The 27,482-nt window shown below is 37.2% G+C and overlaps 1 protein-coding gene across 1 annotated transcript in view; it reads right to left on the bottom strand.

The window, feature by feature from the left end:
• Positions 1-27,482, bottom strand: part of LOC576108 (mitogen-activated protein kinase-binding protein 1) — a 76,079-nt gene that overhangs the window by 27,690 nt on the left and 20,907 nt on the right. The window contains exons 5-15 of the mRNA XM_030999014.1: positions 25,714-25,806; positions 21,522-21,638; positions 8,005-8,097; positions 7,008-7,190; positions 6,293-6,453; positions 5,228-5,303; positions 4,674-4,931; positions 3,524-3,690; positions 2,849-2,955; positions 1,224-1,349; positions 329-518 (exon numbers count right to left, since the gene is read on the bottom strand). Of these exons, the coding sequence (XP_030854874.1) occupies positions 329-518; positions 1,224-1,349; positions 2,849-2,955; positions 3,524-3,690; positions 4,674-4,931; positions 5,228-5,303; positions 6,293-6,453; positions 7,008-7,190; positions 8,005-8,097; positions 21,522-21,638; positions 25,714-25,806 (1,571 nt within the window). The remainder of the gene's footprint in view (positions 1-328; positions 519-1,223; positions 1,350-2,848; positions 2,956-3,523; positions 3,691-4,673; positions 4,932-5,227; positions 5,304-6,292; positions 6,454-7,007; positions 7,191-8,004; positions 8,098-21,521; positions 21,639-25,713; positions 25,807-27,482) is intronic.

Raw genomic sequence — 27,482 nt, forward strand, 5'->3', positions numbered from 1 at the left:
CCTGTTCACAATAAATTCTATATTGTTGCCAAGAAAATGATAATCTTGAAGAACCACTGCTTGGCTTGACCCACACATATACTCTTGACTTTGGAACAAGTACAGTCAAACCTGCTTTAGAGACCACCTGTATAGAAAGACCACCTGTCTATAAAGACCAACATTTTTGTTTCTCTTGAATGATGCTTCTCATTGAAACATTAAAGGGAACCTGTGTATAAAGACCATCTGCCTATAAAGACCACATTTTTGTGTGTTTCCCTTGAGTGGTTTTTCTATACAGGTTTCACTGTATAAACATGCTTCTCCATCTTTGCAGATACCTTACCTGAGATTCCTATCTTGGCATGCCGTGGTGATGTACTTCTGTGTGGTGTCGATGGCCAGGTCGTAGAGCGTTGTCTTGTTGACCACATGGTGGTTGCGCACAAACTGGAGATCAGGGTTGTACACCGCTATCCTGAACATGAGGGCCTTGTCTGCCCCACAGCTGATCATCTGTAGCTGCTCTCCGTTTCCTGGATACGAGGGAAATAGATAAAGGTGATTTGAAGGAGAGATGGGGCATTGTGTGAAGCGGTGACATGGGAATTTGTTGAGCAAAATAAACCTTGTTTAAAGTGGATGCTGTAAAATGGACCACATGGAATATGGTCATAAAAGTATAGCATAAAAGTTCCAACAGACATCATGCAAAAAACAGTTGAAAAGGGACATAATGAATGAGAAAAGATGAATTCACAAAATGTAAATTTGAAACTATGATTCAATGTTAATGAAAATAGCAAAATGACTGGTCATTTAGTTTCCCATTTTAAGGCATGATTTCTTTGTTCACAAGGAAAAATGAAAGGAAGTGTTTTCCTTTAAAATAGCGTATAAAAGGATTGTTCTTTTAATACATCTTAGACAGACGTGAATCAAAGTGCAGAAAGCATAAACATGATCAATGTCTGATTTATCTGTTTACGGTTTGAGTCCTGCAGCGGCACTAATGTCCTTTGGCAAGACAGTAATCTACATTTGCCACAGTCGACCAAAAAGAGGTAAGTTGGTACCTGGCAGGAATTATTTCCTCAAAATGCTAGAGCACCATAATGGCACCCACTATTGCTATTATTATTTAAATACCATTTACACATTAAATCAAAATCTTTGGGGAAAGACAGTCCTTCTCCCTGTACCCTATAAAGGTATTCCTAATTATAGCTGATGGTACTTACTGTTGAACTTGACCGATGTAATGGAAGAGGAATGGTCATCCAAGGTCTGGACCAGAGAACAGTTCTTGTCCATGTCAAACACGTGGATCAGTCTGTCTCTGCTTGCAGAGGCTAGAAGATTAATACCTGTAGAGGCAAACAATAGATACAATGTGCATGATGATACGCAAGATACGTGGTATGAAACTGTCCGATAGAAAGGAAAGGTCATCCAAGGTTTGGACCAGAGAATGGTTTTTGTCCATGTCAAACACGTGGATCAGTCTGTCTCTGCTTGCAGAGGCTAGAAGATTAATACCTGTAGAGGCAAACAATAGATACAATGTGCATGATGATACGCAAGATACGTGGTATGAAACTGTCCGATAGAAAGGAAAGGTCATCCAAGGTTTGGACCAGAGAATGGTTTTTGTCCATGTCAAACACATGGATCAGCCGGTCTCTGCTTGCAGAGGCTAGAAGATTAATCCCTGTAGGGTCAAACAATAGATACAATGTGTATGATGATACGGAAGATGCGTGATGTGAAACAGTCAGATAGAAAGGAATGGTCATCCAAGGTCTGGACCAGGGAACAGTTCTTGTTCATGTGTTTGTCTCGACTTGCAGAGGCTAGAGAATTGTACTCTGTAGAATCAAGCAATAGATACAATGTGCATGATACGGAAGATGTGTGGTGCGAAAATGACCGATAGAAAGAACACAAGGGAGCTCATGAAAAGGATGGGTCAGGAAGGCACTGTGGTGGAAGTGGTACAGTCAAACCTGTTTATAGCGACCGCCTAAGGAAACACAAAAAGTGGTCATTGTAGACAGGTTCCTTTAGTACATGTTTGAATGAGAAACAAAAAATGTGGTCTTTTTTTTAGACAGGTGGTCACTAAAGCAGGTTTGACTATATTAAGAGAAGTGGATTGAGATGAATGTGTGATGTGTTGAGAAGGGAAGATGATGAACCTGTGAGAAAAGCATGGGATCTGGAAATGGATGACATAAGAGGGAAAGGAAGACCAAAGATTTCATGAAAAGATATGGTGAAGAACGAAAGGAGTAAAGTTGGTCTGAATGAAGAGGAGACAACAAGAGGTGGAGAGAGGAAGTGTCGTCATGGTGCAAGAGTCAGTAACTCCTCATAAGAGTGAAAATGCTGACTTTAATAAACAATGATGAGGATGATTTATTACATTCAGTTTGGGGTACATTGATAAACATGAGATCTCACTGTGACTATGTTGAAAATTAATAATGATAATACTACCTTTCCTCTGTCATTTAAAGCATTATGCAGGGTCTTTCCGTAACCATTTGGCAATAATTTTTTTAATAAAAAAAAGAGGGGGGGGGGGGATCAAGATCAACTAGGACTTTAATTCACAATTTTCCATCATGCAATTTTTCCGTTTTGGGGGCCAATACATAATCAAATATATATATATGTAAAAATGCATGTAGCTTGATATACGACGTACATGTATATTGTATTCAATCATCTTTACCACTTAACATATTGTGTGCCAATGCTGGCATCTAAAGCCTATACTTGTATGCAAAAAAAGAAAAGTACAACACGTGAGCAAGTCAAGCTATAGAATTAGGATAAGATTCAAAGGGAAGGTGGTTCTTACCAGTGCTGGGTTGTGTGTATTCTAGACACAGAACCTCAGAGTCATGCGCCTCTATCTCATGGACCTGATCCCAGAACTGTAAGTCATGGACTCTCACATTACCAGATCTATGGACAAAAAGGAGATGGGTTAACACATACAAAAGATGAGCGAGAATGTTCAGTAACAAAATAATAACTTGCTGAGATTTGTCTGATGAGATGCATATTGTGAAACAGTTTACCTGAGGATTAAGATTGTTTGACTGCCCTTATCCTCTTATCCTGTTATCTGATGCAGGTGTCCGTCCGTAGGGACTGACCCTTATACATCTGATGCCAGACTGCTCTATGTCAGTCTTGTCCCCTTGTACTAGGGTGTGGAAGTCCCTGTTGAAGAACCTACATAGCTCCTCCCCTTAACCTGAACTTTAGTGACAGTGTGATGGTATATGTAGCTACAACAGTTCTTATGAAGATGTCTCCTTATCTACCACCTGGTATAAGCATCTGTCAATCAGGACTAACCCTCATACACCTGATGCCAGAAGTGCCCTTTTCTAGGTCTATCTTGTCCCTTTGTGCTGGTGTGTTAATTTTTCTGTCTAAGGATCTACACTGCCCCCACCCTCCCCCTCATACTAAGTAATTAGTGTGATGACCACTAACAAAGTTTCTATGACAATGACTATTTTACCTGTCACCTGATGCTAGCGACTGACCGTCAGGACTGACCCTCATACATCTGATACCAGACTTGCCCTTCTCTATGTCTGTCTTGTCCCCTTGTGCCGAGGTGTGGATATCCCTATCCTGTAGACTCTCAATGTAATCTTCACCAACGTAGAGCACCTTCAATAATTCCTATATTAGGGAGGGATTAGTATGAGAATGTGGTGAACTAGAGTCGAACCTTTGAAAAATTAAACAATTTCATGAGGTAAATATTTCTTTAAAGGTGCTATGTCCCATTTGCAGGCCCAAAAAATGAAAAGGTTAAATTCCAATGGCAATTTAGAACTTCCCTAAAAAAGGTGGGGCTTGAAAATGTCTTCAAGTGAGAAAATAACGACTATCAGTTGTCAAATTGACTTAGGAGCTTTAGAGCCAATAAGTAGTAGTCTTGATTTTCAGACCATTGTACCGAATGGCCATACGTTTTATGCTGTGCAAAGCTTCAATCAGTTTAGTTTTGGCCATCACAAGAAGTGGGTTATTGATGTAGACAAATGCTCATGTACCCTTTACAGCCCATTTAATGTATGTTATTACCAAAGAAGAAAATAAGCCAGTCAGTCACTCAATAGTGTCTGACAGTGAAGTCTAGCAAGTAAACAGGTTTCCTTGCATGATTTGAATATTAGGACACTGCTAACGTTTAAATTTCACAGATAGGACATACATGACATATTCATAATCCCGGCAAAGTTCTACAGAATTTGAGGTTGGCTGCAAAAGGGACATAGTACCAAGTACTTGATATTTGAGCAATTACAATTCAATTCAATTCAATTGAACATTTATTTTCTTCCATTCAATTTGACAACATATTTGACATCTGTTAAAACAATACAATTTATAAGTAGGAACATAAATATAATTAAAGAACTTGTATTACAAGGAAGAAAGCGTGATTAAATTCGCAAGTCACATTATTCACATGTTAATTTAACATTCCATTGTTTAGAATAGTAATTTCAACTTGTGATTTACCATATTGAATGATCCAAAACTTTCTTCTGACTTATATGATATTTCACGACTCAAAATTAACCTATTTCTCTCATCTTTCTGCTTGTGACGGAATCAACCGTAAACATGACCCTTGACCTCTGCTATAGACTCACATGGCTGTAGATATTGCGTTTATGGACGGTGGTGTTCATGGTGGGATCCATGTTCCAGATCCGGATGGACCCGTCGGAGGAGCAGGTGAAGAAGGAGCCGGCGGGGAGGGCGGCCCTGTTCCCGTCGGCCAGCTCCGGGTACGTCTCCACCCCAAAGATGCAGGCCGAGTGGTAGAGGAAGGAGTACTGCTTGCCGATCTTCTTCACGTCGTGGATGTCCCAGATGTAGAGACTGTGGTCGTTGTACACGCACGTCAGCTGCAAATTGAGAAGACAAAAATGAATGAATTACACTGTAAACTGATGAGGCTCATGTAACAGGGCTAAGTGTGTATAAATGGAATAAAAATGTATTGTTTTACATTTCTACAAACAGAAGATATAGTGGGTTTGGAGCAAGTGTTCATGCAGATATTTATTATCTAAAATATCTTCTGTTACTAAGTACAAAAGAATGGCTGGAGTTTCTTCAGTCAGCCTCTTGCCTGCTGGGACATCACTCCTAGAGTAGAATATTGATTGAAAATATCATTAAATGAGTAATTTCTTCTTACCTTTTTGTTTTCGCTATCAAACATGAGAGCAATGGCGTCTGGATACTGGGCATTGTCTCGATGTGCAGACATGTGGCTGTAAGGAGGTAAATTCATCAAACACAATTCATCAGTACACGAGATGGAACAAAAGGATAATGACGCTTTTGATGGTTCATAACTCAAAATTTGAAACAAACTTGGATCAGACTAATGTGTGCAGATTGTAAAATGGAAGGATGTTAAGTATATTCAGTGTACGTTTGATTAAATTTATCCAAATACTTTTGAAATAATGCATCGGATTTTCTTACTGGATTTTCATTTTTTGATGAATCTGGGCCTCGTCTTATAGACAGTTGTGATTAATCGCAACATCTTTGTGATTGACATCAATTCCAACTATGTACATGTGAGATAGGGGACTGCAAACTTGTTGTTGATTAGAGGACTTGTGATTGATTCAGATCAATCGCAACTCTTTCCAAGACGGGGCCCGGATCATACTACCTGTGTGTATCATTAATCAATATGATACCTGCCAAATTACTAATGTCTTGTAGAGGTGTTGTGGTCTAGAGGATAAGTCACCGAACTGTGAACCACAAGGTACGGGGTTCAAGTCCCTACCACAGCACTAACGTCCTTTGGTAAGACATTAATCTACATTTGCCACCCCTGACTCAGGAGAGGTAAATGGCTACCTGGCAGGAATTAATTCCTTGAAATGCTGGAGCGCCATAATGGCAGCCATGCTAAAGCTGGGGTATAATTGTGCAGCGTCGGGAGTGTCAAGTCTGACAGACATGAGCGCTATACAAGAACCCATCATTAATATTATTATCATTATCATTAATATTATTATTGCGGCAAGACATTAATCTGCATTTGCCAAACACGAAATAGGTTAGGAAAATGGATACGTCGTAGGAGAGTTGCATGACATGCATTTTGCGCTGATATTCCGGGTTACATGTTTGTATGTTGTTGTTCTCTGATATTATTCTTCTATTGTATTGATGTTTTGTATATTTTGTTGTTTTAAATGGTCAATAAATGAAGGACTTCCTTCCTATTCATACGTACCTTGCATCAATTCCAGCACTGACGTTGACACCTAGATAGTGAGGTTTGGGTAGGGTAGCGATGAAGTGAAGGGTGGAGGCGCAGAACAGACGGATGATTCCTCCATCACAGGCAACAAAGATAAACTCCTCATCGGCGGTTATGGAATGAGCACCGGTTGTCTATAAAAGCATGAAGTATAAAAGCAAGCATGTGTGTGAAAAAAAATGTAATGATGATGATTGAGAACAATAAACCAACTGCATTATTGAAAAATGCTTTCTAAAAAATCATACAAACTGGTGATGGGAATTAAGATTATGTTGGTTGTGAAATCTGTGATTATGTACCATGGTACAAATTACAATTTTTAAAAAGCCCAATAATTTTCCCTTGCAGTCATCACAACTATAATTTCCAAAATTAACAAAAAAAAAAAATAGATAAGACAAACTAAAATGAAAAATGAAGGGACCAAACTAGACTTGAGCTTCTAAAGACTAAAACAATATAAACAACGCATATATAATGTGCAATATGAGCTGAATATTAGTATCAAGGTTGCTCTAAGAACAAACTGCTCACGTTCAGAGTTTATAAAAGTCGCCATTAAAAGTTTCAAGAATAATACAATACATAATGATGACAGATTGAGGGCTTTTCAAACTCCAGTCTTTATCATTATTAATATTAGATAATCCTTTCTTTCTTTCTTCGTAAATTAGGTGGTACTCACTCTTAATTCGACCCACTTATCGAGGAGCCTCTTGTTATTGAGTTCACAGAGAAACCCTGAGCGCGTGATGGCATACACCTTGTCTCGGTTCTCTCCCTTCCCGCAGGCCACGCTGACAAAGAAGTTGTTCCTCTGCTCACCAAGGATGCCAGATCTTCCTGGTAATGCTTGGATTTGTCTCGTCTGGTGTAATATGAATGCAAAGATATATTAAATGTTAAAAAGGTAAACATTTTGACATCAGAGGATTGTTATTATTATCATCATTTTTTAATATTTTTTTTTAGGGGGGGGGGGGGGTTCAGAAATAGTTTTTGTAGGACAAATGCAATGAAACTGAAAGCAAGTAATATATTACAAAATTGGGGGGGGGGGGTGTTGGCTTTCAGAAAATACAAAATTTGCAGAATCTCCCTAGAAGTGCTCCTTTCCAAATAAGATGAGGGCAAAGAAATACAAAAATAAATTTTGGCATAAAAGGTGGGGGGGGGGGGGGTAGAAAATATCCAAAGAAGTGAAGAATAAAGATACATTTGGAGGAGGGATTTAGAAAGAGGTTATGAAGGAGGTTATGAAGGAGAATGCATAAATGATAAATACGTTGTATATTGATACAGAGGGAGGGGTTCAAATAAAAAGAAATAAGAGCAAAATGAACGATGGTTTTGTTGTAATGCAAAACAGGAGATAGCGATAAAGACAACAAGAAGGCAAATTGAAGAAAGAAAATGAAATAAGAAAGAAATCGGTATGTGCACTCCAATAACATACATCAAACAATATTAAGCTTGTAAACATTCATCAAAGATATTCTTGTCAAGAACATGAAACCTTTATAAAACTGATTGAATAACCATGTTTCATCTGCCAGATTAATCTCTTTCAAGCACTTGGCTCATCTACTGGGTGTAGACATATTGCTCATCTTCCACATAAGTTAATAAAGTGAGAATGATATCGACATCAAACTTTGCTTCTCCATAGTGGCCTTACTTACCCTACTCTTTCCCATGAGGTAGTAGAACTTGACGCATCGGTTGCCCACGGCGACAAAGAAGCTCCCATCTTCTGAGAATGCCAACCCTGTCACCTGAAGCAAAAGAAGAAAAAAAAGACAAGAATGAAAATTAAAAATCCAAGATTCTAATCATCGGTTCATATGATAGCAGGATTCAACTGTTGACATTATTTTTAGGGAAAGGATATTACAGCTGGAGGTAAGACAGCTGAGGAAACGATCATGTGCAACCACTCATTATATGGGTGAAAGCAAAATATGACCACAAAGAAAGAAAAAAAATATCATGTTTATCATTGAAATAGATATGACAACATGACATAAGAATATGGAAGGAGAAAGTTAAATGAAAAGAACAAGTTTGTTTGAAGGCAAAATGGCAAGGATATTGGAAACAAAATTGAGAGATCAATGGTACCAACAGAAGCTGGTCTCAAGTTTTGAAGCTCACTGAACTGATTCAATGATTATTCGGTAAGTATCAATTAAATCCCAATTAAAAGAATTTTTTTTTCTTTTCACAATGACCTTAGAAGGGCTAAAACCATGACCTCACATATGTGTTAGAAATGCTGTGTCTTTAATACCAAAGGCATAGACCCCCTTTCAGACTAGCAAAAACACATATTCAGGGAAGGATCAGCTGGGACCACCCAAATCACACCAGGCACTGGAAACGGAGAACAGGAAAGGATCACATGAATTCAATTACACATGTCACTGCCCTCGTTGTCGCAACGTCTTTAACGAGAAGAGGAAGTCACCAATTCACCTCACCTTACGGCTGGTGCTTTTGACGGTTTCCCACAATAGGCCTGTCCTCATCAGCTCGAGATTGCCAAATGTTCCTTTATTTCAACTACCGGTATCCCGATCGCAAATTATCCAGTTAATTTGTGTCTTCATCAGCCTGAAGTTGCAATTATTGGGATATTTGGTTGAGATAATCATCCCAAGATATTTTGGGCTAGTTTACAAAATATCCCGCTATTTGTCCGGTGCGTCTTCCACAGCCCGAAGACTTGCACTAGCGCGAACGCTGAGCAAACTATCTCTAGCTAATTTCCCGAGCTCGAGTTCCAAGTTTCGAGGCTCAAGCTAATGAAGACGCGATTTGTAACTTCTGGATTATTTCCCAAATCAGAAATAGCGGGCTATTTGGCAATCTCGAGCTGATAAAGACATACCCATTGGTTCAGAAGTGCGGAGGAAAAGAGAAAGGAGTGATGCCTTGAGAGTTGGCAGAAGCACAGTTATGAAAGCTTAGCTTCTAAATGAGGCGATGAGGGATTCTTTGGGCTGCTATCTATAGGAGCTGGCGGTTTCGTTAGGGTGGAGTACGTCTCTAAAGTTACCCTTGCTTGTTGATGTTTGTCTCTGTTTTTGCAAAGTCACTAAAGTGCCTTAAGAATGTTTAATATGGCTTCATGAATAGAGCAATGGTCTCGGAAATTGGCTATCCTGGGACAGGCCATAGAGCTTAAACTAAAGATGAAAGAAAACTGGACTTGAAGTTTGATTACTTTCCACTTTCACGGGAACGATAAGAAAAACAGAATAATATAAAGTTTCAGCAAACAGCGTGCTATAGCACTACGATGCACTGTATATGCACCATCTCCACATCAAGGGGAATACACATTTTTCCTTCCTCTTCTGCGTATGTTTTATACCGTACAGGCATGGTAACATTGTTACCATCACGTAAGGAGCAGAATAATAAAAAGAATGCTCTGCTGAAACCATAAAACCGGAAACACAGCATGCAGTCTCAATGAAACGTCTTTTTTTTCTGGTTTTAAATAGCAGCCTTCAGCCAGAAATATCTTTTCCACCTCATATCATTTCACAAGGAGCTGATGTTATTCTGGCTCTCAATGAATGGTATACACCTGGGTATGGACTGGCAAAGACATGTATTAAGAGATTCATGTAGCATGCATCTCTCACCAAACCTCCCCTTGATTTTGCCAGAAACCATGCCACAGAGATTTGGTATGGAATTCAAAATCCCACCGTTATCATCTTGCAATGATCTACCACAGACGCCCGACATGACGTAAGGGCCTAACAAGAGAAACCACTACTTCATTACAGGAATAGAGTGGACACAACTGAAAGTATTTGGAACAGAGATTGCTGATAAAAAGGTTTTTATCTCGAGTAAAGCCGAGCTTAACTCGTCTGTTATTCATATAATATCATAATCTAACCTATATCATTTTGAGCTCTCAGAAGGTGGCTTACAAAAGGAATTGGAGAAGAATGAAAAAAGAAGGGGAAGGGAGGGGGAAGAGAAGGGGAAAGAAAAGGGAGCAAGGAGGGGGTAGAAGGGTGGGAAAAAATGCCTGCAAATATCAATTCTGACAGCGAGGCTTTCCTGGGGGGTATTGGAACAGGCAGAAACCATTGCTATCTATAATTGATTCCATGTCTCTGGGACTACAGTATGTAATGAGAATCGGTTTTCAGGACCTTTGTGGGCTATCGATATTATTCATAACACATGAAGGCTGCAAGGTGATGATAAAGGTCAGAGAATTGCACAACAATACGAACTGTGACCTTTAATGCATTCGTCATTGTTTTTCTGATTACTGTCGAAACAGTGATTTGTCATGGACCATTACACTTTCCAAACAACAAATACACGAGTGTGCATTTATGAGGATTTTTTCATGATCAAAACAAGAAAAATTGTAATGTATTTCATGAAACTAACAATGTTTTGAAACTTAAATGGTACTGTGCCAAAGGGACAGTAATTCTTGTGCCATTCATTAACAAATGTACCCTGGGATTGATATTTTAGAATATTCTACAAGTTTTAAGTTATCAAAAAGTACAGTACTTACATAAAAGCTCTTACTGTTGATACAAAGTAGATTGCATATGTCCTTTAATATATTCATAGTTTTACTTGGGCAAGAAATTTTCTAAATTTGTCTAACTCACTGATTGCTGACCTTACAAAATTATTAAAGAGAGCTTATTATTTCATTATTTTCACAAAATATGTCACAAGATAAAAAAATCTCAATTATGACTAAAACTTCCTCTTTTTTATATGGAACACCATCAATTTTCAAGGTCAATTCCTGTCATGTTGTATCATTATATCATACTGTTTCTAATGTGAGCCAAGAGGGTTATCAATCTTTCAAAGTCATCATTTACTAAACAGTGGGATCATAAATTGATGATCAGAAATATAACTGTCACTATTATGTCGCCAAGTATCAATCTCCTCCTCCATAAAACTACAAAACGGATGCTCATCCCTTGCCAAAGATTTAAAATAGATGACTTAATATAACAAAGTGACACCAAAGTGGCACAACTAGAGCATACCAAAACAAGACAAAACATAACAAAACAAAACAGCTTCCCTCTGTTCACTTCCCTAGTATAAGGAGAACCATTTCCCTTAGGGCAGCCTCTTCTTTGACACACATTATTTTTCTTTCTTGAACATCTCTTATTTATGTACTGTACATGTATATCTATAAAGTGAAACCTGTATATAAAGAGCGCTCAAGGGAGACAAGAAAATTCCCCTTTTTATGCAGGTGGTCTTCATGTAAAGGTTATAAAGGTTACTTTCCATGTACATGTAGGTTCCAGTGAGAAGAAGTTTTCAATTGAATCAAAACATGTGGTCTTTCTATACAAATGGTCACAAAAGCAGGTTTGACTTTAGTTATGTTGACAAAATTATAAGGCAAGCTGCCATTTGATCCAGAGATATTTACACCAAGCTATACAATACATCAGCAGAGATTTAGGTTTAGAGTTAGGGTTTTGATAGGGTTAAGTCAAGTTCAGGCTAAGGTTTAGGGTCAGTGTTACATATACCCGGTAAGAGTATTGGGTATGGGGCTTCAGTTTTAAAACTCAGTGTAAGAACTTGACTGCAGAGCACGGTCCCTGGAGCATGTATCCTCTGATCAATATGGACAGGCAAAGTGAACAAAAATAGTTTCACTTTTAAAAATATTTTTAATATCATATTTCTTTTCTAGCTCTTCCTGGCTCAAGCCCAACTGTTCTCTGAACCCTCCAAACCCTTGGGGACCTCAAGGATTGTGCCAGCAAATGGTGCACGGAGATTAACAATCCAATAAGAAACGCTCAATTTCCTAGGGCACGATCCCTTTACGATGCGCTTCCTGACTGAGGTCCTCCTGATGGAAACGCTGTGTCTTTAATACCAAAGGCATGGAACCCTTTTCAGACTAGCAAAAACTTATACAAAAAGTGTTAAGTTATTCCATAGGAACGCAATTTTTTTTCTTTTTATCTGAACATGCTTGGGTGAAGCATCATAAGATGACATGATATAAACCGTAAATCATATAACAAAAATCATGTAACAAAACGTTCAAGTGAAGAGAAAGTTTAAAAATCATTTCAAATGAAAATTCATCAGGGAATCATGATCACTTGACCATGTAAAATTGCAAACATCGTATTGAACACCTTCCGTATACATGAATAGGTGGAGTTTATCATGAGCGAATGCTGGTTATTTGGTATTATACCAAATTGTAATTTTTTTGTCCAATAGGACTATTCTTCATATTCATTCATAGAGGTGTCGTAGTCGAGTGGATATGTCACCGGACTGTGGATCGCAAGGTCCGCTGTTTGACTCCCGCCGCGGCACTAATGTCTTTTGGCAAAACATTAATCTACTTTTGACACACTCGATCCAGGTGATGTAAATGGGTACCTGGCAGGAATCAATTCCTTGAAATTCACTACGCACTGATAAAGGCTGCCGGAGCTAAAGCTAGGGTAACAATGTCTGAAGCTCTCTGGAAGTGCTTAGGGATGTTATAATGTGATGCACGCTCTACAAGAACGGACTAATATTATCATTATATTTTCAATATTAATTTTTATCCTACATTCTCTCAAAAGGAATCTTTATATGAAATTTCTTTGTGTAAATGCTGTGCCAGCTACCCCCAGCCCCTTCTCTATGATTTCCCCTATAGGGGAATCAAATTATTCTTATTTTCACTGTGGTAACAATAAATGTCACAAGATTTGAACCACGGGGTGCAAACACAAGAAATGAGCTTGCTATTAAAAGGACGTGCTGGGGAGTGGTGATGTCATGTTTTGAAATGGAGATGATGTGATCTAAAAAAATATATTGTGGTTTGACATTATAAAGTGTTTGACGCCCTTCCCCCACCACTCCCTTTCTTACTTCACCTCTCTCTCTATCTTCTCCTCTCTCTCTCTCTCTCTCTCTTCCTCTCTCTCTCTCTCTCTCTCTTCGTCTTTGTATGTTATTCTTTCTGTCTCGATCGAGGCCCATTTGCACATCCCAAACACAATATTGAAAAATCATTGATTTTTGGGACTGCCATTTAGACTTCTGGAAAAACCCATAAAAACAACAAAGTTTGCTCATATCAATGTTTGGGTGAGTAGTGCGCATGCGCCACTTGTCGCTGTCCTGCATGTGTTAGCACGAAAGCGAGGAAAGTCACGTGAGCAAAAACAAGAAACTTACTGAAGTTTTAAGAGTGGGCATTTACAAACATTTACAAACTATCAACGAAACACTGGAATGTGAGAAAAATCAATGATTTTGTTTTGTTGCAGTGTAAATGCAGCTATCGTCTCTGTCTGTCTCTGTCTATCTCTCATGAATTGAATTGAATAGGAAGGAAGTCCCTTCATTTATTGACCATTTAAAACAACAAAATATACAAAACATCAATACAATAGAAGAATGATATTAAATAACAACAACATACAACATAAGGAGCTCAATTAAAGTCTAATATAAACAATTGTTAAACAAAAACTATTGGATAACTTGTAGCAGAAGGCAGTCATAAAAAAAAGAGATATCAGGAGGGGGGGGGGGGGCATATTTTTATGTTAGCATATATCTTCTCTCTTTCTCATCCCAATTCCAATTAAAAAATTGGCCAGGGATGTGGCAAATAATCAAATTATTCATGGCTTGCACTCGTGATCACCTTTCGATTGCAATGGTTGAAAATGCCAAATACTCATTTTCTCCTCATTTAGTGAGGATGGAATTGTGGAAATGAAATAATTGGTACGTGGATCATTTTTCAATCTCAAATAATTATGCAATGGAAAATGGGAAAGAGTAAATAACCAATGGATCTAACTTCTTTTCAATGCACCATACAATGCATAAGTGAGCTCTGAATTATAATTGTGTTTTACAGTACATTAAATTAGACTATTTAAAATAAAATGGAGATAATTTAACAAACAGGATATAAATCTACTTATCTTTATATTTTTTTATAGAGCATGAGCATATTAATTTCCCTTGTGATCCTGAAGATTTGAATCCATATTGCTTCAGCTCCATGACCATAAATTTTATATTCATCTGATTTTCTTCACCCTGGTGCAGCAAATGAATACCTGGTATAAATAAATTCCTTCACAGTAATTTTTAGTGCAAAATGGCAGCTCGGCTATACATGTTGTATTTTGATGCTACACAGGTGTGTATTGTACTTTTACAAGAAGCCATTATTGCTAGTTATCACAATTACCTGTTAATAGGTGAGACATATGAAACCTTAAAAAAATGATAAAAAGACTCCTGATATTTAACTTGACGTTAATGTTTCTGAGTCATGTGTGCAGAGAGCTATTCTGTTTCTGCAGTTAAACAGGCCCTCGTGCCAAAGAGAGGAACTACATAGAGAGCGCTGCATGCATGCATGCATGAATGTCATCCTAATAGCTTCCTCCAGACACATGCATCAATGAAAAATGATATCCCAAGCATGGTCCATCTAGAATATCCATCGGAAGCACTCTTGATGGAAGATGCAGAGAGATAGAGGGAGAGGGAGAGAGGGAGAGAGAGGGAGGGAAAGAGAGAGGGAAGGAAAGAGTGAGAGAGACAGAGAGAAAAAGAAAGCAAAAGTAGAGATAAAGAGAGACGAAAGAGGGAAAAGACAGCCAGATCAAGAGATAGACAGAGAAAATGAGAACGGGAGATGAGAGAGAATGAGAGAGAGAGAGAAAAAAAGAGGGTGATGTGTATCTGGAAACACGACACAGAAAGAGAGATGGGGAAGAAAGAAAGAGACCGACAGACAGACAGACAGTCATCTGCACTGGCATCATGGGCAAGGCAGAAGGAAACATACTGTGAGCAAATAAGGGGGTAGCAAAGCATAAAAGTACCCACTTATACTGAATGCAATGGGTATAAAGTGCCTGTGCAGGTACTCCACACATGTGTAAATTTGTCAGTAGCTCTTATTTCTATTTGACCAATGTTGTTATGAAAGTTGTATCTAAACGGATAAAATATGAATTTGAAATGATAAGAAATCTGGAACACGCACTGCAAGACCATTTTCATCAGCTTGTGACAAACAAGGTCAATGGGGCACATCTTGAAAAGTAGCCTTGAAGTTGCTCACAATTAAATTAGGTCATTTAATAACCAAATTAACCTAGAATGTGTAATAAACAGGTATAATGGGATTAACTGATCATCAGAAATATATCGGTAAATACAGGATCAACAACAACAACTTTAAAACTAATGCTGTATTGCAGTTTCGAGAGGAACTGTTTAGAGCCAAAACGGCATTAAATCTATGCAAAATTATATATATATATATATATATATATATATATATATATATGATATGATATTATACGTTGGTCTTTACGCTACATTCAAGAGGGGTCGTTCAATGTTTTGTCAATGTATTTCATAATGTTGAGCTAGACATATACCTGTATGGAGTAGTTTTTGGGTATTTTCATATTAGACTTTACACATGTAAATACATACATACAATTTTTTTTGTTATAGTAAGGCTAAAAGGGTAGGTTCTGTTTAAACAGTTCCACATCTTGCCTAGATACATGTAATTGATACACTATCATAATGAGCCACTGCAGACCCCATATACATGTATAGAGTAGCGCATCTTGAAATAACTGTGTCTTGTTGCCTAAACTAAAACTTGATCAAGTTTTGAAGATTTTAATATCCAATTTCACTGAAAATTTTCCTTTTAAACAGTTTGATATCTTGCCTAGATAGCAGATGATACACTACAATACTGTGCCGATGGGAAACAGTGGGAACCTCATATTGTATCTTGAAACTGCTGCAATGTTCCATTTAGACTATCTCACCAGGTATATCAAGTTTTTAAGATATTCAGTTCATTTTATTAGAATTGTTGGTAAACATTCCCTTTAATTGGTTTGACATCTTCCCTAGATATGCAGTATAAACAGAGCAATACATAGCCAACGGAGATCCAGTTTAGTAGCTTGTATCTCGAAGCAAATTGTACTGTCTAGACTAACACTAGATCAAGTTTTAGAGATCTTAAATTCATTTCTATTAGAATCATTGGTACACATTCCCTTTAAATGATCTATCTTCCCCAGATATACAGTATGAACAGAGCAATACATAGCCAACGGAGACCCAGTTTAGTACATGTAGCTTGCATCTCGAAACAAATTGTACTGTCTAGACCAACACTAGATCATGATTTAGAGATTAAATATTTGAATTTACTACAATTATTAGTTAAACATTCCCTTTAAATGGGCTGACATCTACCTAGATATACAGTATAAACAGAGCAATACGTAGCCAGCGGAGACCCAGTATAGTAGCCCGTTTCATGAAACAGCTGTGTTGTGTTGTCTAGACTAACACATGCCAGATGTTTATTATGGTTTCGTGATTACTAGATCAACTTTGGTTTGGCGATATGAGGACATCATGTGCTGGCCAAGCTTGCCTGGGATTGTAGGTCGGCATGCTTATTATAATGGCACTTTTCTCACCTCCTTCATTGATTAGGGTAATGGATACAAACTGTCTAGCACCTCGTTGGTATAGAGAGGGAGGGGATGGAGGGAGGGAGGGAGGGAGGGAGGGAGGGATGGGAGGGGAAGAGAAATGCCAATTTCTTTCATTGACAATAAAATGTGTAGGAGCTTTACAAAAACAAAAAAGTAGTCCTTTATGCAATCTGAGACAGTGATTGAAGGAAAAATTTTCTAAGAAGTACAGAAATGGTTGTGAAATAAACTTTTTTATGTCATCAAGCTCCTACATATATATATACCAAAGTATATTTTTTTCTGGAATATATTCCAACTTGTAATTTCTACAAATTTTGTTTAGTGTATGTCTGATTTTTAAGTATATTGTACATTCAGTTCAACACCATCTGTTGATAGTTGAATAATTTTGTACTACATGACAAGCTAATGAGTGCTAGCTAATGTGGTTTCTTATTACACAAACAAACATGTATAGTCTCAATTGACTTTACATAACGACTAGTATCAATAGGATATTGTGATTCTAATCTCTGCATGCGTACCTAGCTTATATATATATATATATATATCTGATATGTAACTGTACTTTTGAGGCAAGCCAGGCCAGGTCAAAGTTGCTAATTATCTCTAGCTTCCTTTTAATCAATAAAACTAGAAGTACCAAATGTGACAGGAACAATGTACCATCACTGGGCAAAACTGTAACATCTAAATATACATGTGTATGTTTCCATGTCCTCTAGCATGAGATGACCATGTCTCTGAGATTTCCTGTCGCTGTTCAATTGTTTGTGGCAAATGGTGGTTACGTTGACCATTATAAAACAGATAACAGTAAACAAAACACTTCCATATATATGTACATTTGCATCTCTGATGCCAGATAGCTGTATTTAACGTCACGCTACAGAGATTATAGTACGTGTATTTATTATGAATTCTACAAAATGCTGTCCTTTTATGACTTCCAGAGAAAACTGCTTCTACTACTGTGATATAAACAATATAGTCCAAGGCTGCACAGACACATTTCATCTCATACACGTTCCTTGAATGCACACTCAGATCTTTGTTTACGAGTGAGAGATACCGTCTTATCATGTGTCAAGGTTAGATGATCCAGAGTGGAGTGGATCAATGATAGTATATCATCAACACAGGCAGAGAAGGTGGGAGAAGCACAGATACCTCTAATGAGCGCATCAGTATTGGTGCTACTACTACTACTAAATATGAGTCAATGAATACACATCACATATTTCATCTCATACACTTTCCTTGAATGCATAATAAGATCTTTGTTTATGAGTGAGATAACTTCTCATCTTGTGTCAAGGTTAGATTATCTAGAGGGGGAGCAATAATAATATCTCATCGATATGAAGAGGGGAGATGGGGGAAGTTCAGATGCTTCTAATGAGCATATCAGTATTGCTGCTGCTGCTACTGTTGCAACTACTACTACTACTACAATAAATACATATGTATGACTACTGACTACACAATAAGAGCCTGTGGCTGCACATACATACTGTACATCATCTCATACATTTTCCTTGAATGCACACTAGATCTTTGTTTATGAGTGAGAGATAAGTTCTCATCTTTTGTTGAGGTAAGAAGATCTCTAGTGGATCAATGATAGCATCTCACCAATACAAAGAGGGTGGATGGGAGAAACACGGATGTCTCTCATGAGCATACCAACATAATTTACCCCAGTCACATTGATGGGGCCAACACCAGGCTGATAATAATAATAGTGTTGAATATTTAGGAGCGCTAAAAACAATAAATACCATGGCGCTTTCAAATACAAATATATGAAAAGAGGACAAAAATGTACAGTACAGGAAGTATATCACATAGATCATTGGGGAAAGGTGAGTTTTGAGGGATCTTTTGAAGGTGGCAAGACAGGTAAATTCCCTTATGGAAAGAGGGATGCTGTTCCAAGTCTTTGATGCAGCTACTGCAAAAACGTTTTTCAGCTGCTGATACTACAGGAATGACAATAGTACATCCCCCCCCCCCCCCCCATGGCCAAATCACTGATCAGTTTAGAAGCAGTTTGGCAGTGTGACAGAGGTAATATATGCATACAAGCAATGCAAGGTGTACAGTACAATGCTTTGTTTTGATTCAAAGTCCAGCATGTTTGCCCGTAAGGAATTTCCGTACATGCCATTATTGACATAACCTTCAATCACTGTAGGTCATTTGAACCTGACCTGAATACCCAAATTAAAATTAAAGTTCAGTGCATATAGTGCAATACTAATCATCAGGATAATGCTGTTGCTGGATATATTGGACTGTAGAGAGACCAACAAAGATTATGCGGTATTAAATTTAAACAAATATTTTGAAATAAGTTGTATTTTGAGATTATTCCACATATTTGTGATAAGTTGATACAGAGATTAAGAAAAGGCAAGAGATAGTGTGAGCAAATAAATCAGACCAGGGCCCCATTTCACAAAACTTGTCATCAGTGACAAATGACAGTTTGTGTTATAACCTAGTGAAATCCTTGCTTCTGATTGGTTATCAGCAGATTTGTCACTGATTTTTGTAATTTGTCATTGAAAAAAGGCTTTGTGAAACGGGTCCCAAAAGTGACATCAAGTGGAAGAGTGAGAAATTATCATCAAAACCAGAAGCTGATTTTGCAGTAAAATATTATTATCGTTCCACAAAACCTAGTTGATTAATAACTACAAGCAGCTCCAATGGTGGTTCTTTGACCTGGATAGTACTCTTCTACTTAATACATTTTCCAGGAAGCTATTAAACTCCTCGTCAAGAACCAGATTATGTCTCCAGCCTTGGTCAAGTGTAGATGATCTACGGTGAGATGAAAGGCCGGATCTCTTGACCGATGCTCTTGGGTAACGGCCAAATAAAAGTGACATAATTTTTTTCTTCTCCATACAGAGCAACAGGGGACCATATATTACATTGTTCAGGGCCCCATTTCACAAAACTTGTCATCAGTGACAAATGACAGTTTTTTTTTTATTAGCTAATGAAATCCTTGCTTATGATTGGTTATCAGCAGATTTGTCACTGTTTTTGTCATTTAAAAAAAGCTTTGTGAAACAGTTTCCTGTTTTTTGTTGTTGTTCTACATCAAACTTAATGATTTCTTCAGTTGAGGAGATATTGAAAATGCAGAAGATAGACAATTTTTCCAAAAGTCATAAATAAAGACAATGTTTTTATTTTTATTTGCAAACCATACAGTGCAATAGGGATCCAAGTATTGCACTGTTTTCGGTTCTTTATACATCAAACAGATTTACCAAAATTATTTTTTTCTGATGAAGAGAAAATCAATGAAAATGCAAAGGATGTTCAGATTTTTCAATAAATCAATAAATCAAGAGGATGGTTTTAAAAAATCCATTCATTGCAAAAATGCAACAAATATTACACTGTTTTGGTTCTCCATATATCAAACATATTTGCTAAAATGCTTTTTTTCTGATAAGGAGATATTGAAAATGCAAGAGATGCACAGATTGTCAAAGGCCATAAATCAAAAAGATAGTTAACATAAAAACAACAACTAAAGTAAGAGCTACTTCAAGAGGATGGCACTTGAGTATTCATCTCGTTAAATACACCTTCCAGGAAGCTATTCAAAGTATCAAGAGCTAGATTTATAGTTCCAACTTTCGTCGAGGGTAAGATGATCTACAGTGAGATGAAAGACTGCATCCATTGACTGGTATCTCCTAGAGGGTAACGAGCATACCAATGACGGTTTCTTAGTGTAAACACGCCAGGAGTTTCCATCTAACGCATTCCTAAACTCGAGACCGGTCCCTGCGATAGACTTGACTGTGTCATTGACCGTACAGAAGCAGATGGAATCAATGCATCACCTTCAAGAATTTTTTTCCCAGCTTGATAGTCTCTTCGGTCTGTTCTTGACCTGGTCTGAGGGTCAATTAAAACTAATTACAAGCTTTAATCAGTTTGGATAAGTGGACATAACACAAGGAAACTTGGGAAATTCTTGCCCTAATCTCTACAGCTCTCCTAGTAACGCCAGTATTTTTCTGCTTCAGACATATGTCACACACCAACATTAGCAAACGAACTAAAAACCAACTTTAAACCAACTGGTTCTTGACCTTTTGGGGTAATGCAATTTCTTTTTCGGTCTTTTGTCGCTCTGGCATCAGTCTTGTCGGTATGAACGAGGTAATACAAATAATGTTCAATTTCCTAGTACAGGAAAATTAATTTTTGAAAATACAAAAGGATTCCCTTGAGAGAGGAATTCCCAAGGTTGAGTGAAGAAATCGTTAAAGAATTTTTTTTTCAGAAGGTTAGAAATTAAAAGAAAATGGAATTTCAGGTGTATTTTGTTTGATTTCCAACTTTCTTTTGACCTTGTGAATGGAATCTACTCAAACTGGATCCAACCCATCAACATACCTTTTCCACTTTATGATTATGCAATGCATCAAGTAAAAAAAGAGATTGCGAAGGGAGGGTGGGTGCGGACTTGAATCGTGCTTAATGTTATCCTCGAGAAAGCAATCACTCAATATGACTCATCAGATCTAACCTTGGCATTCATTCCTTACAGATCACTGAAGTCTGAAGGCTAATAAAATCTCAGTTTTGTGATTTACCTGGGCTGCAATCTTTCCAGACGAGTGCTTGATGTTCTTCTTCCAGTCCCACACGTTGACAACCATGTCGTGTTGCTCTCCGATCGATACCACATACTGCATATCCGGTGTAAAACGCTGCAATGAAAAATGGATACACATGAGAATGTCAGCAAAATTGAGAATGGAGAAAGGATTGTTTATCTTGAAATTATCATGACTATATTAAGTAGAGTATAGAGTCACACACTACACAAATTTAGCCTTCCCTTAATTCTCGCAATTGTTTACATTAGCAGCCAAAAAGGAGTTTATCCTCGTCTTGCAATTTACTACTATTGCTGTAAAATTATATCATTCAAGTACCATTTCCAAGCAACTTGCGCTGCTACTAATTCCCTGATAAACTATACATGGGTTGATCACATACAAAATAGTAAAAAAGTAGGCATAAAAATTAGTAAACAAGTAGGCATAAAAAAAAAGTGTGCTAGAACTTCTGATAATTGTTTATCAGATGCGCTTTCAAGCACATATAACTTTGGAGAGGAAAACTATTTATCAAGGCAAAAAGATACAAAAAAGAGAAAGAATCGGGCATCTCATTCCAAGGATTTATCATCTAAGAATAAAGAAGAAAAGAAAAAAAAAGATGATTTATCAATAATGCAACATTAAATTCTTTTAGGATATTATACTACTGACCCAAACGGAACCAAAGAGAATAAGAATGATAAACAGTTAACGACTGAGTGATTCAAATTTTATGTTTTTGGTGTTTTTCATAACCCGGAATGAATGTGATTGGTTAAATCAGGGCCTTTGTTGAATACTTTAGATGTAAGCTCTAATATGTCACATTCTCCAGAAACACAAATTGGGACAAATCAATTTTTCACATACCGGGTACTTAAAAATGACATAACTCAGTAATGACATGAATACTTAAGTTGTTAACTGTGACATTAATAAGCCATTTCACGGTTGCAGTCTGAGCATGAGCAGATAAAGGTCATTGCAGAACAAATTTTGAAATACACGGAGACGCAATACTGGATGCGTGCTCATGAAAGTTATGTGATTATTATTCATTCATGCACATTCAGTGCACTCCATGATACACAGGTGGAAGTATTCTTTGAAAAGGGGAAACAAAGGCTATCTATTTATCGCTGTAGGAGTGATTATTTCAAAATGTACAAAGTGGGACGTCTTCATGTTTTGAAGATCTGTGGATATTCGGGGTCATTGCAGTGATGTGCTAACCGTGAACTGGTCTATACTGCAGCTTTAACTGTGAAATTGAGGATAGGCTTCTCATTACCAAGTGTGATAGTCCTCAACCTATTATGCTATTATGATTGATGGCTGTAATGAGCACCATGCAAATAGAGACCCAGAACATTAATGCAAGGGTGATAAATGAAGCATGTAATGACCATTTGAAGGAAAATGTACATGTACATATTATACGTGATTCAAGTTCACATAAATGCATCAGTGATATTTGAAATGAGCACCATATGGCTACTGTACAGATGAGAACGATTATAATTTTCATACTTGCTGCTGTGTTGACATGTATCATACTGAAGCTTAATTGGTTCCTTCTTTAAAGAGATGTGTTTCTATTTAGTTATTCAGCTGTTTGTAGTTCATTGGCATGTTGTAGATATAGATTTGTGATTAAATGAATAGAGTGTTATTTAAGTAATTTCCTAGGCTAATCCTAGCTTGGGAGCAATCATAGAGAAGTATGAGTTACTTATCAACTCTGGTTTTGGCTCTTTATAATTGTTGAAACATATCAAAAATCTAAGATATAATTAAATGGGCATTTCTTTTTTCGTGCCAACTACAGTATATAAGAAATAGAATAATTTAAAAACAAATGAAAGTGAATTGCCTTCTATGGAAAATCAGCAACATAAAATGTTATGTATTCTATTCTAATCTAATAATAACATGTTTTTATACCATGCTATTGAACTCGGAATGCGATCTCAAAGCGCTTGTTCACAAACAATCTACTTTCATTATTTCATAAACATTATTTATAAGCTTTACAATTCCTACAATGTGAGTGAATCAAATTTGTCAAATAAACAGTGGGTAAATGAATGAAAGAAAGAATGTATTTTGAATATGGGAGGCAGTCTTTATCTAGAATTTACTGATATACATCTATCATTTCTGAGATCAAAATGGCAGACAATGCCACTCCCAAATATCACAAAGAAAGAAATATTAAGTCTAAACATAGATACAAAACTTCTTCAGGCACAAAACAGAGTCACAGTCAACAATTTTTTTTTCAAACTTCTAATTCAGTAGACATATTTATATTCTATTTAATACTCTGTCTGTGTATTTGGGATCAAAAGCTATTCAGATCTTTCCCCGCCTAGCTATAGTAGTAGTCTCAGTTGGGTTGGGATGTGGGACCGAAGAGGATCAAGAGTAGAATGAGGTAGGATGGATTAAGGCCTTTTAATCCTTGTGGTTTAGAGGGTTTAACTAGGCTGACTAATCCCAGTAGACCTGTCAGTCAAACGAAGCATTAGCCCTATCCCCCCATTAAGACTAGACAAATAATACAGCTATACGATAAGTAATTCATTTCCTCTTCTCCTATTGAATATCATATAATTTTGAAAAAGGAAGTTTGAGCATTTTCTTAATTTTTTTTAAAGAAGACTTGATTTTTAAAGAAAAGAGTCCATCTCCCATGAGAATATCATAATAAAACCATTTAAATAGATAGGACCTAACAATAACATGAATGATATAATATGACATGAAAAGGCCAGCTGTAATTTATAAAAATTTACCCTCAAGCAATACCCATGATGCAAGCTGACAGAAAACTTATCATGTAAAGCTGACCTCATAAGGTATATGAGATGTTCCTTCATACAATATTGGGTGTGCAAGCCCTTTCACAATACAATGCTTCTAGATATGTTTCTTTGTATAAATTTTGTATACTTTTCTTCTTGTGTGAACTCTCCATAAATAATGACATGATCTGGTAGCTCTAGGGCAGACTAGGGGGAAGTGACCATCCTGGAACATCACCGGAGCTTATGAAGTGTCAGTAAGAAACACCATGACCATGACCAGTGATTACGTGCTATTATGGGTGCACAGTTGCCTCAGATGCATTTCAAAAGCTGCCAATTTGCATTCAGGTCAAAATGAAAATCAGCTTAGGCGTTAAAATCATTCAACTCAAGTACGCAGTCTGAAACCAGATTGACTCGAAATTCATTACCCCCTAAAATGTGTATGAGAATGCATGCTAATAGTGCATAAAAAATATAAAACATTTTTGTTATATGATGTTATGCTCATTTCCAATGAATTTCACAATTCGATCCATTCATAAAAATTCTACTTTTATGTTTCTAATGATAACTTCCTGTATACATCAAGAAATATATGCCTGCATATTTCACAATTTATTTATAACCCAAACCACAAAAGCCTGGTTTTTAAAGAATAAATTGGTTCTTCTCCTTCATTCTCAAATCAAGGAAGGCTACCTGCATCTAACATGCATAATCCTTTGAAAAGGAGGAAAATTTGTTCAACTTGGAGGCCAGGCTCCCAGTAAAAATTGAAATATGTAGCAAACACATAAATGCCTCTACATGTACTCTGATCGATCAAAACATGACATGGGAGAGTATTACTGGGTTAGGGACTAGAGAGTCACTAACTTGATTCTGCAGGCAGTGCAGGTGCCCCTTTTTGAGCTCCAACTTTCCAATCAAGCCTCACATATTGTATTACAAATGTTTCCAAAATCAGAAAGAGAGCAACCAGCTTGTTTACATGCAGAAAACGTTTTGCTGAAGGCTCTTCATGCACTTTACTTCATGTTTTATCAAATTTTATTTCTACAGAAAAATCATGACTTCATGGAAATCAAGGTTTTTATAGGTACGTCAGCTTGAACCCTTAATTTTTTTAAATTCTAATCTTTAAAGTCTGGAGGAGGAAAAAATGGTGGATGGGGTGGATGGGGGTAGATGGGGGCAGGGGCAGGTGCAGGGGCATTGGGAAGAACAAGAGAGTGCATTAATAAATCTTTTACAAATTACAAAATAAATGTAATATGTATTCAAAGTAATGCCAGATTTTCTTTGGTTGAGATGAGGGGAGTCCCCTGCGCCCCTGGATCAGCCACCGTATTTACAATGTAACTTACCACACAAGGAATGCCATACTTGTGTCCATGAAATTCAGCAACCTGTGTCTTGTCTTGGACATCCCAGATCCGCACTGCTGGATTGTGACCACACTGCAAGAAAGGCAAAATGAGAATAAAAGACGTCAGCATTAAAATGCAATTCATTGAAATAATTTGTTCAACTAAGCGTAAATCTTCACTTCATACAAGACATTTCAGTTTGCATACCTGATCATTAAAATTTTCTTGAATCAATTTTTAAAATGTGTTCTAAATATAAGTTCAAGTGTTTTAATTTCCACTTAACACACAAAACATAAACAAATTGAATAGAACACAAAATACATACCAGGTAACACTGGATTTATCTTTAATTAAACATTTGTAGTTTACATACAAACACAACATACAGAATATGCATACGATATGGTAAATGATATGATAAATAGGCTACACACAATACTTGAGCAATATGTTGTATTTCAAGGTCTCACAAGTTCACGGTTGAATTCTAATTGTATTAAATTAGATCATGGGGAAAAAAAAAAATCAATAATCATACTGTGAGGGTTTCCACTGCAATTTAGCAACAAAGCAATTTCATACATGTGTGTTCTACAGTACAATATCAGAATATTCATCCTCCCTGAACCACCAACAGGTACCCCCTAATCACCCCTGATCAACTTCATTACCGCACGCATGAAACATCAGACATTAATTTGACTAAGTGTTGGGGATGCCCAACACGTGTAGTATCGCGCTCAATACAAAAGCACAGCGATGAGTCACGTCGTTCGTTCGGGGAGAGCCATTGAAGCATTCGCAGCTTTGGTTTGGAGGGAAAGGGCTCGCACTTGTTAAATGGAGAAGCGCTGAGATGCAAATATATGGCTGGGGGTCCAAAAATAGACTTCTCAATCTCCGGCGACAACTGGAGTGGGTGCCGACATTGAGATATGTGGCATTTCGATTGCGGCGGTGGCGAGTTAGTTGTCTTGGTGGATTTCCTTATGATTCACCTTTAGGTTGGAGTGCAGGGTGGGATAGCATATAATGCGCAGATGAAGAGGGTGTATATGTAGTCTACACGCGAAGACTGTGACATCTATTTTACCCCTCAAAAAAAATCCATGTCGACTTGAGCCAAGTTTAAATGAACTTGATAAAGTTTGTTTATCTGAAAATAGTTGCTGTTGAAAATAGTTGTAAATTTAGCTTTGATGACAATGAAAACCTGCCTAAAGAATAAAACAAAAATTATCGCATTCTCAATAAGAAAAAGAACTTCTGTGTTTTTAATACCAACCATGAAATAAATACAATCTAAATGTAAGACCTTTGATGATTAGCTACAATATGGAGCCTATAAACAGTGTACATGTATTTGTAAGGGGGAAAAAAAGGAGGAAAAGGCTTTCAAACTACTACACCTTTTTCTAAGGAACTCCTCATCCCCACATTCACTGGTATATTTCAAAATGGTATTGTTATTTTACATCAAACAAAACAAAATATAAAATCAGATAAGATAGTACTTCACACCCTGCATCGGTGTGTAATAAGTGGCAGGCTGAGAAATGAGATGGAGGGGGAGAGAGAGAGAGAGAATCTCATTATGTTCCATCGAAGGCGACAGAGGCAATTCACAGATCCTCTTATTGCTTCTGATAGGATCGGTGTTGTAAGTGTCGATTTAGATTTATATTGCAAAGTGGCAATTTGACAGGAAGTAGGAAAGGGTGTTATCATCCAATTTTCACATCATGCAATTTCAGGTAATCAAA

The sequence above is a fragment of the Strongylocentrotus purpuratus genome, unplaced genomic scaffold (genome assembly GCF_000002235.5).
Source record: "Strongylocentrotus purpuratus isolate Spur 01 unplaced genomic scaffold, Spur_5.0 spur5_scaffold_5, whole genome shotgun sequence".
Lineage (NCBI taxonomy): Eukaryota > Metazoa > Echinodermata > Echinoidea > Camarodonta > Strongylocentrotidae > Strongylocentrotus > Strongylocentrotus purpuratus.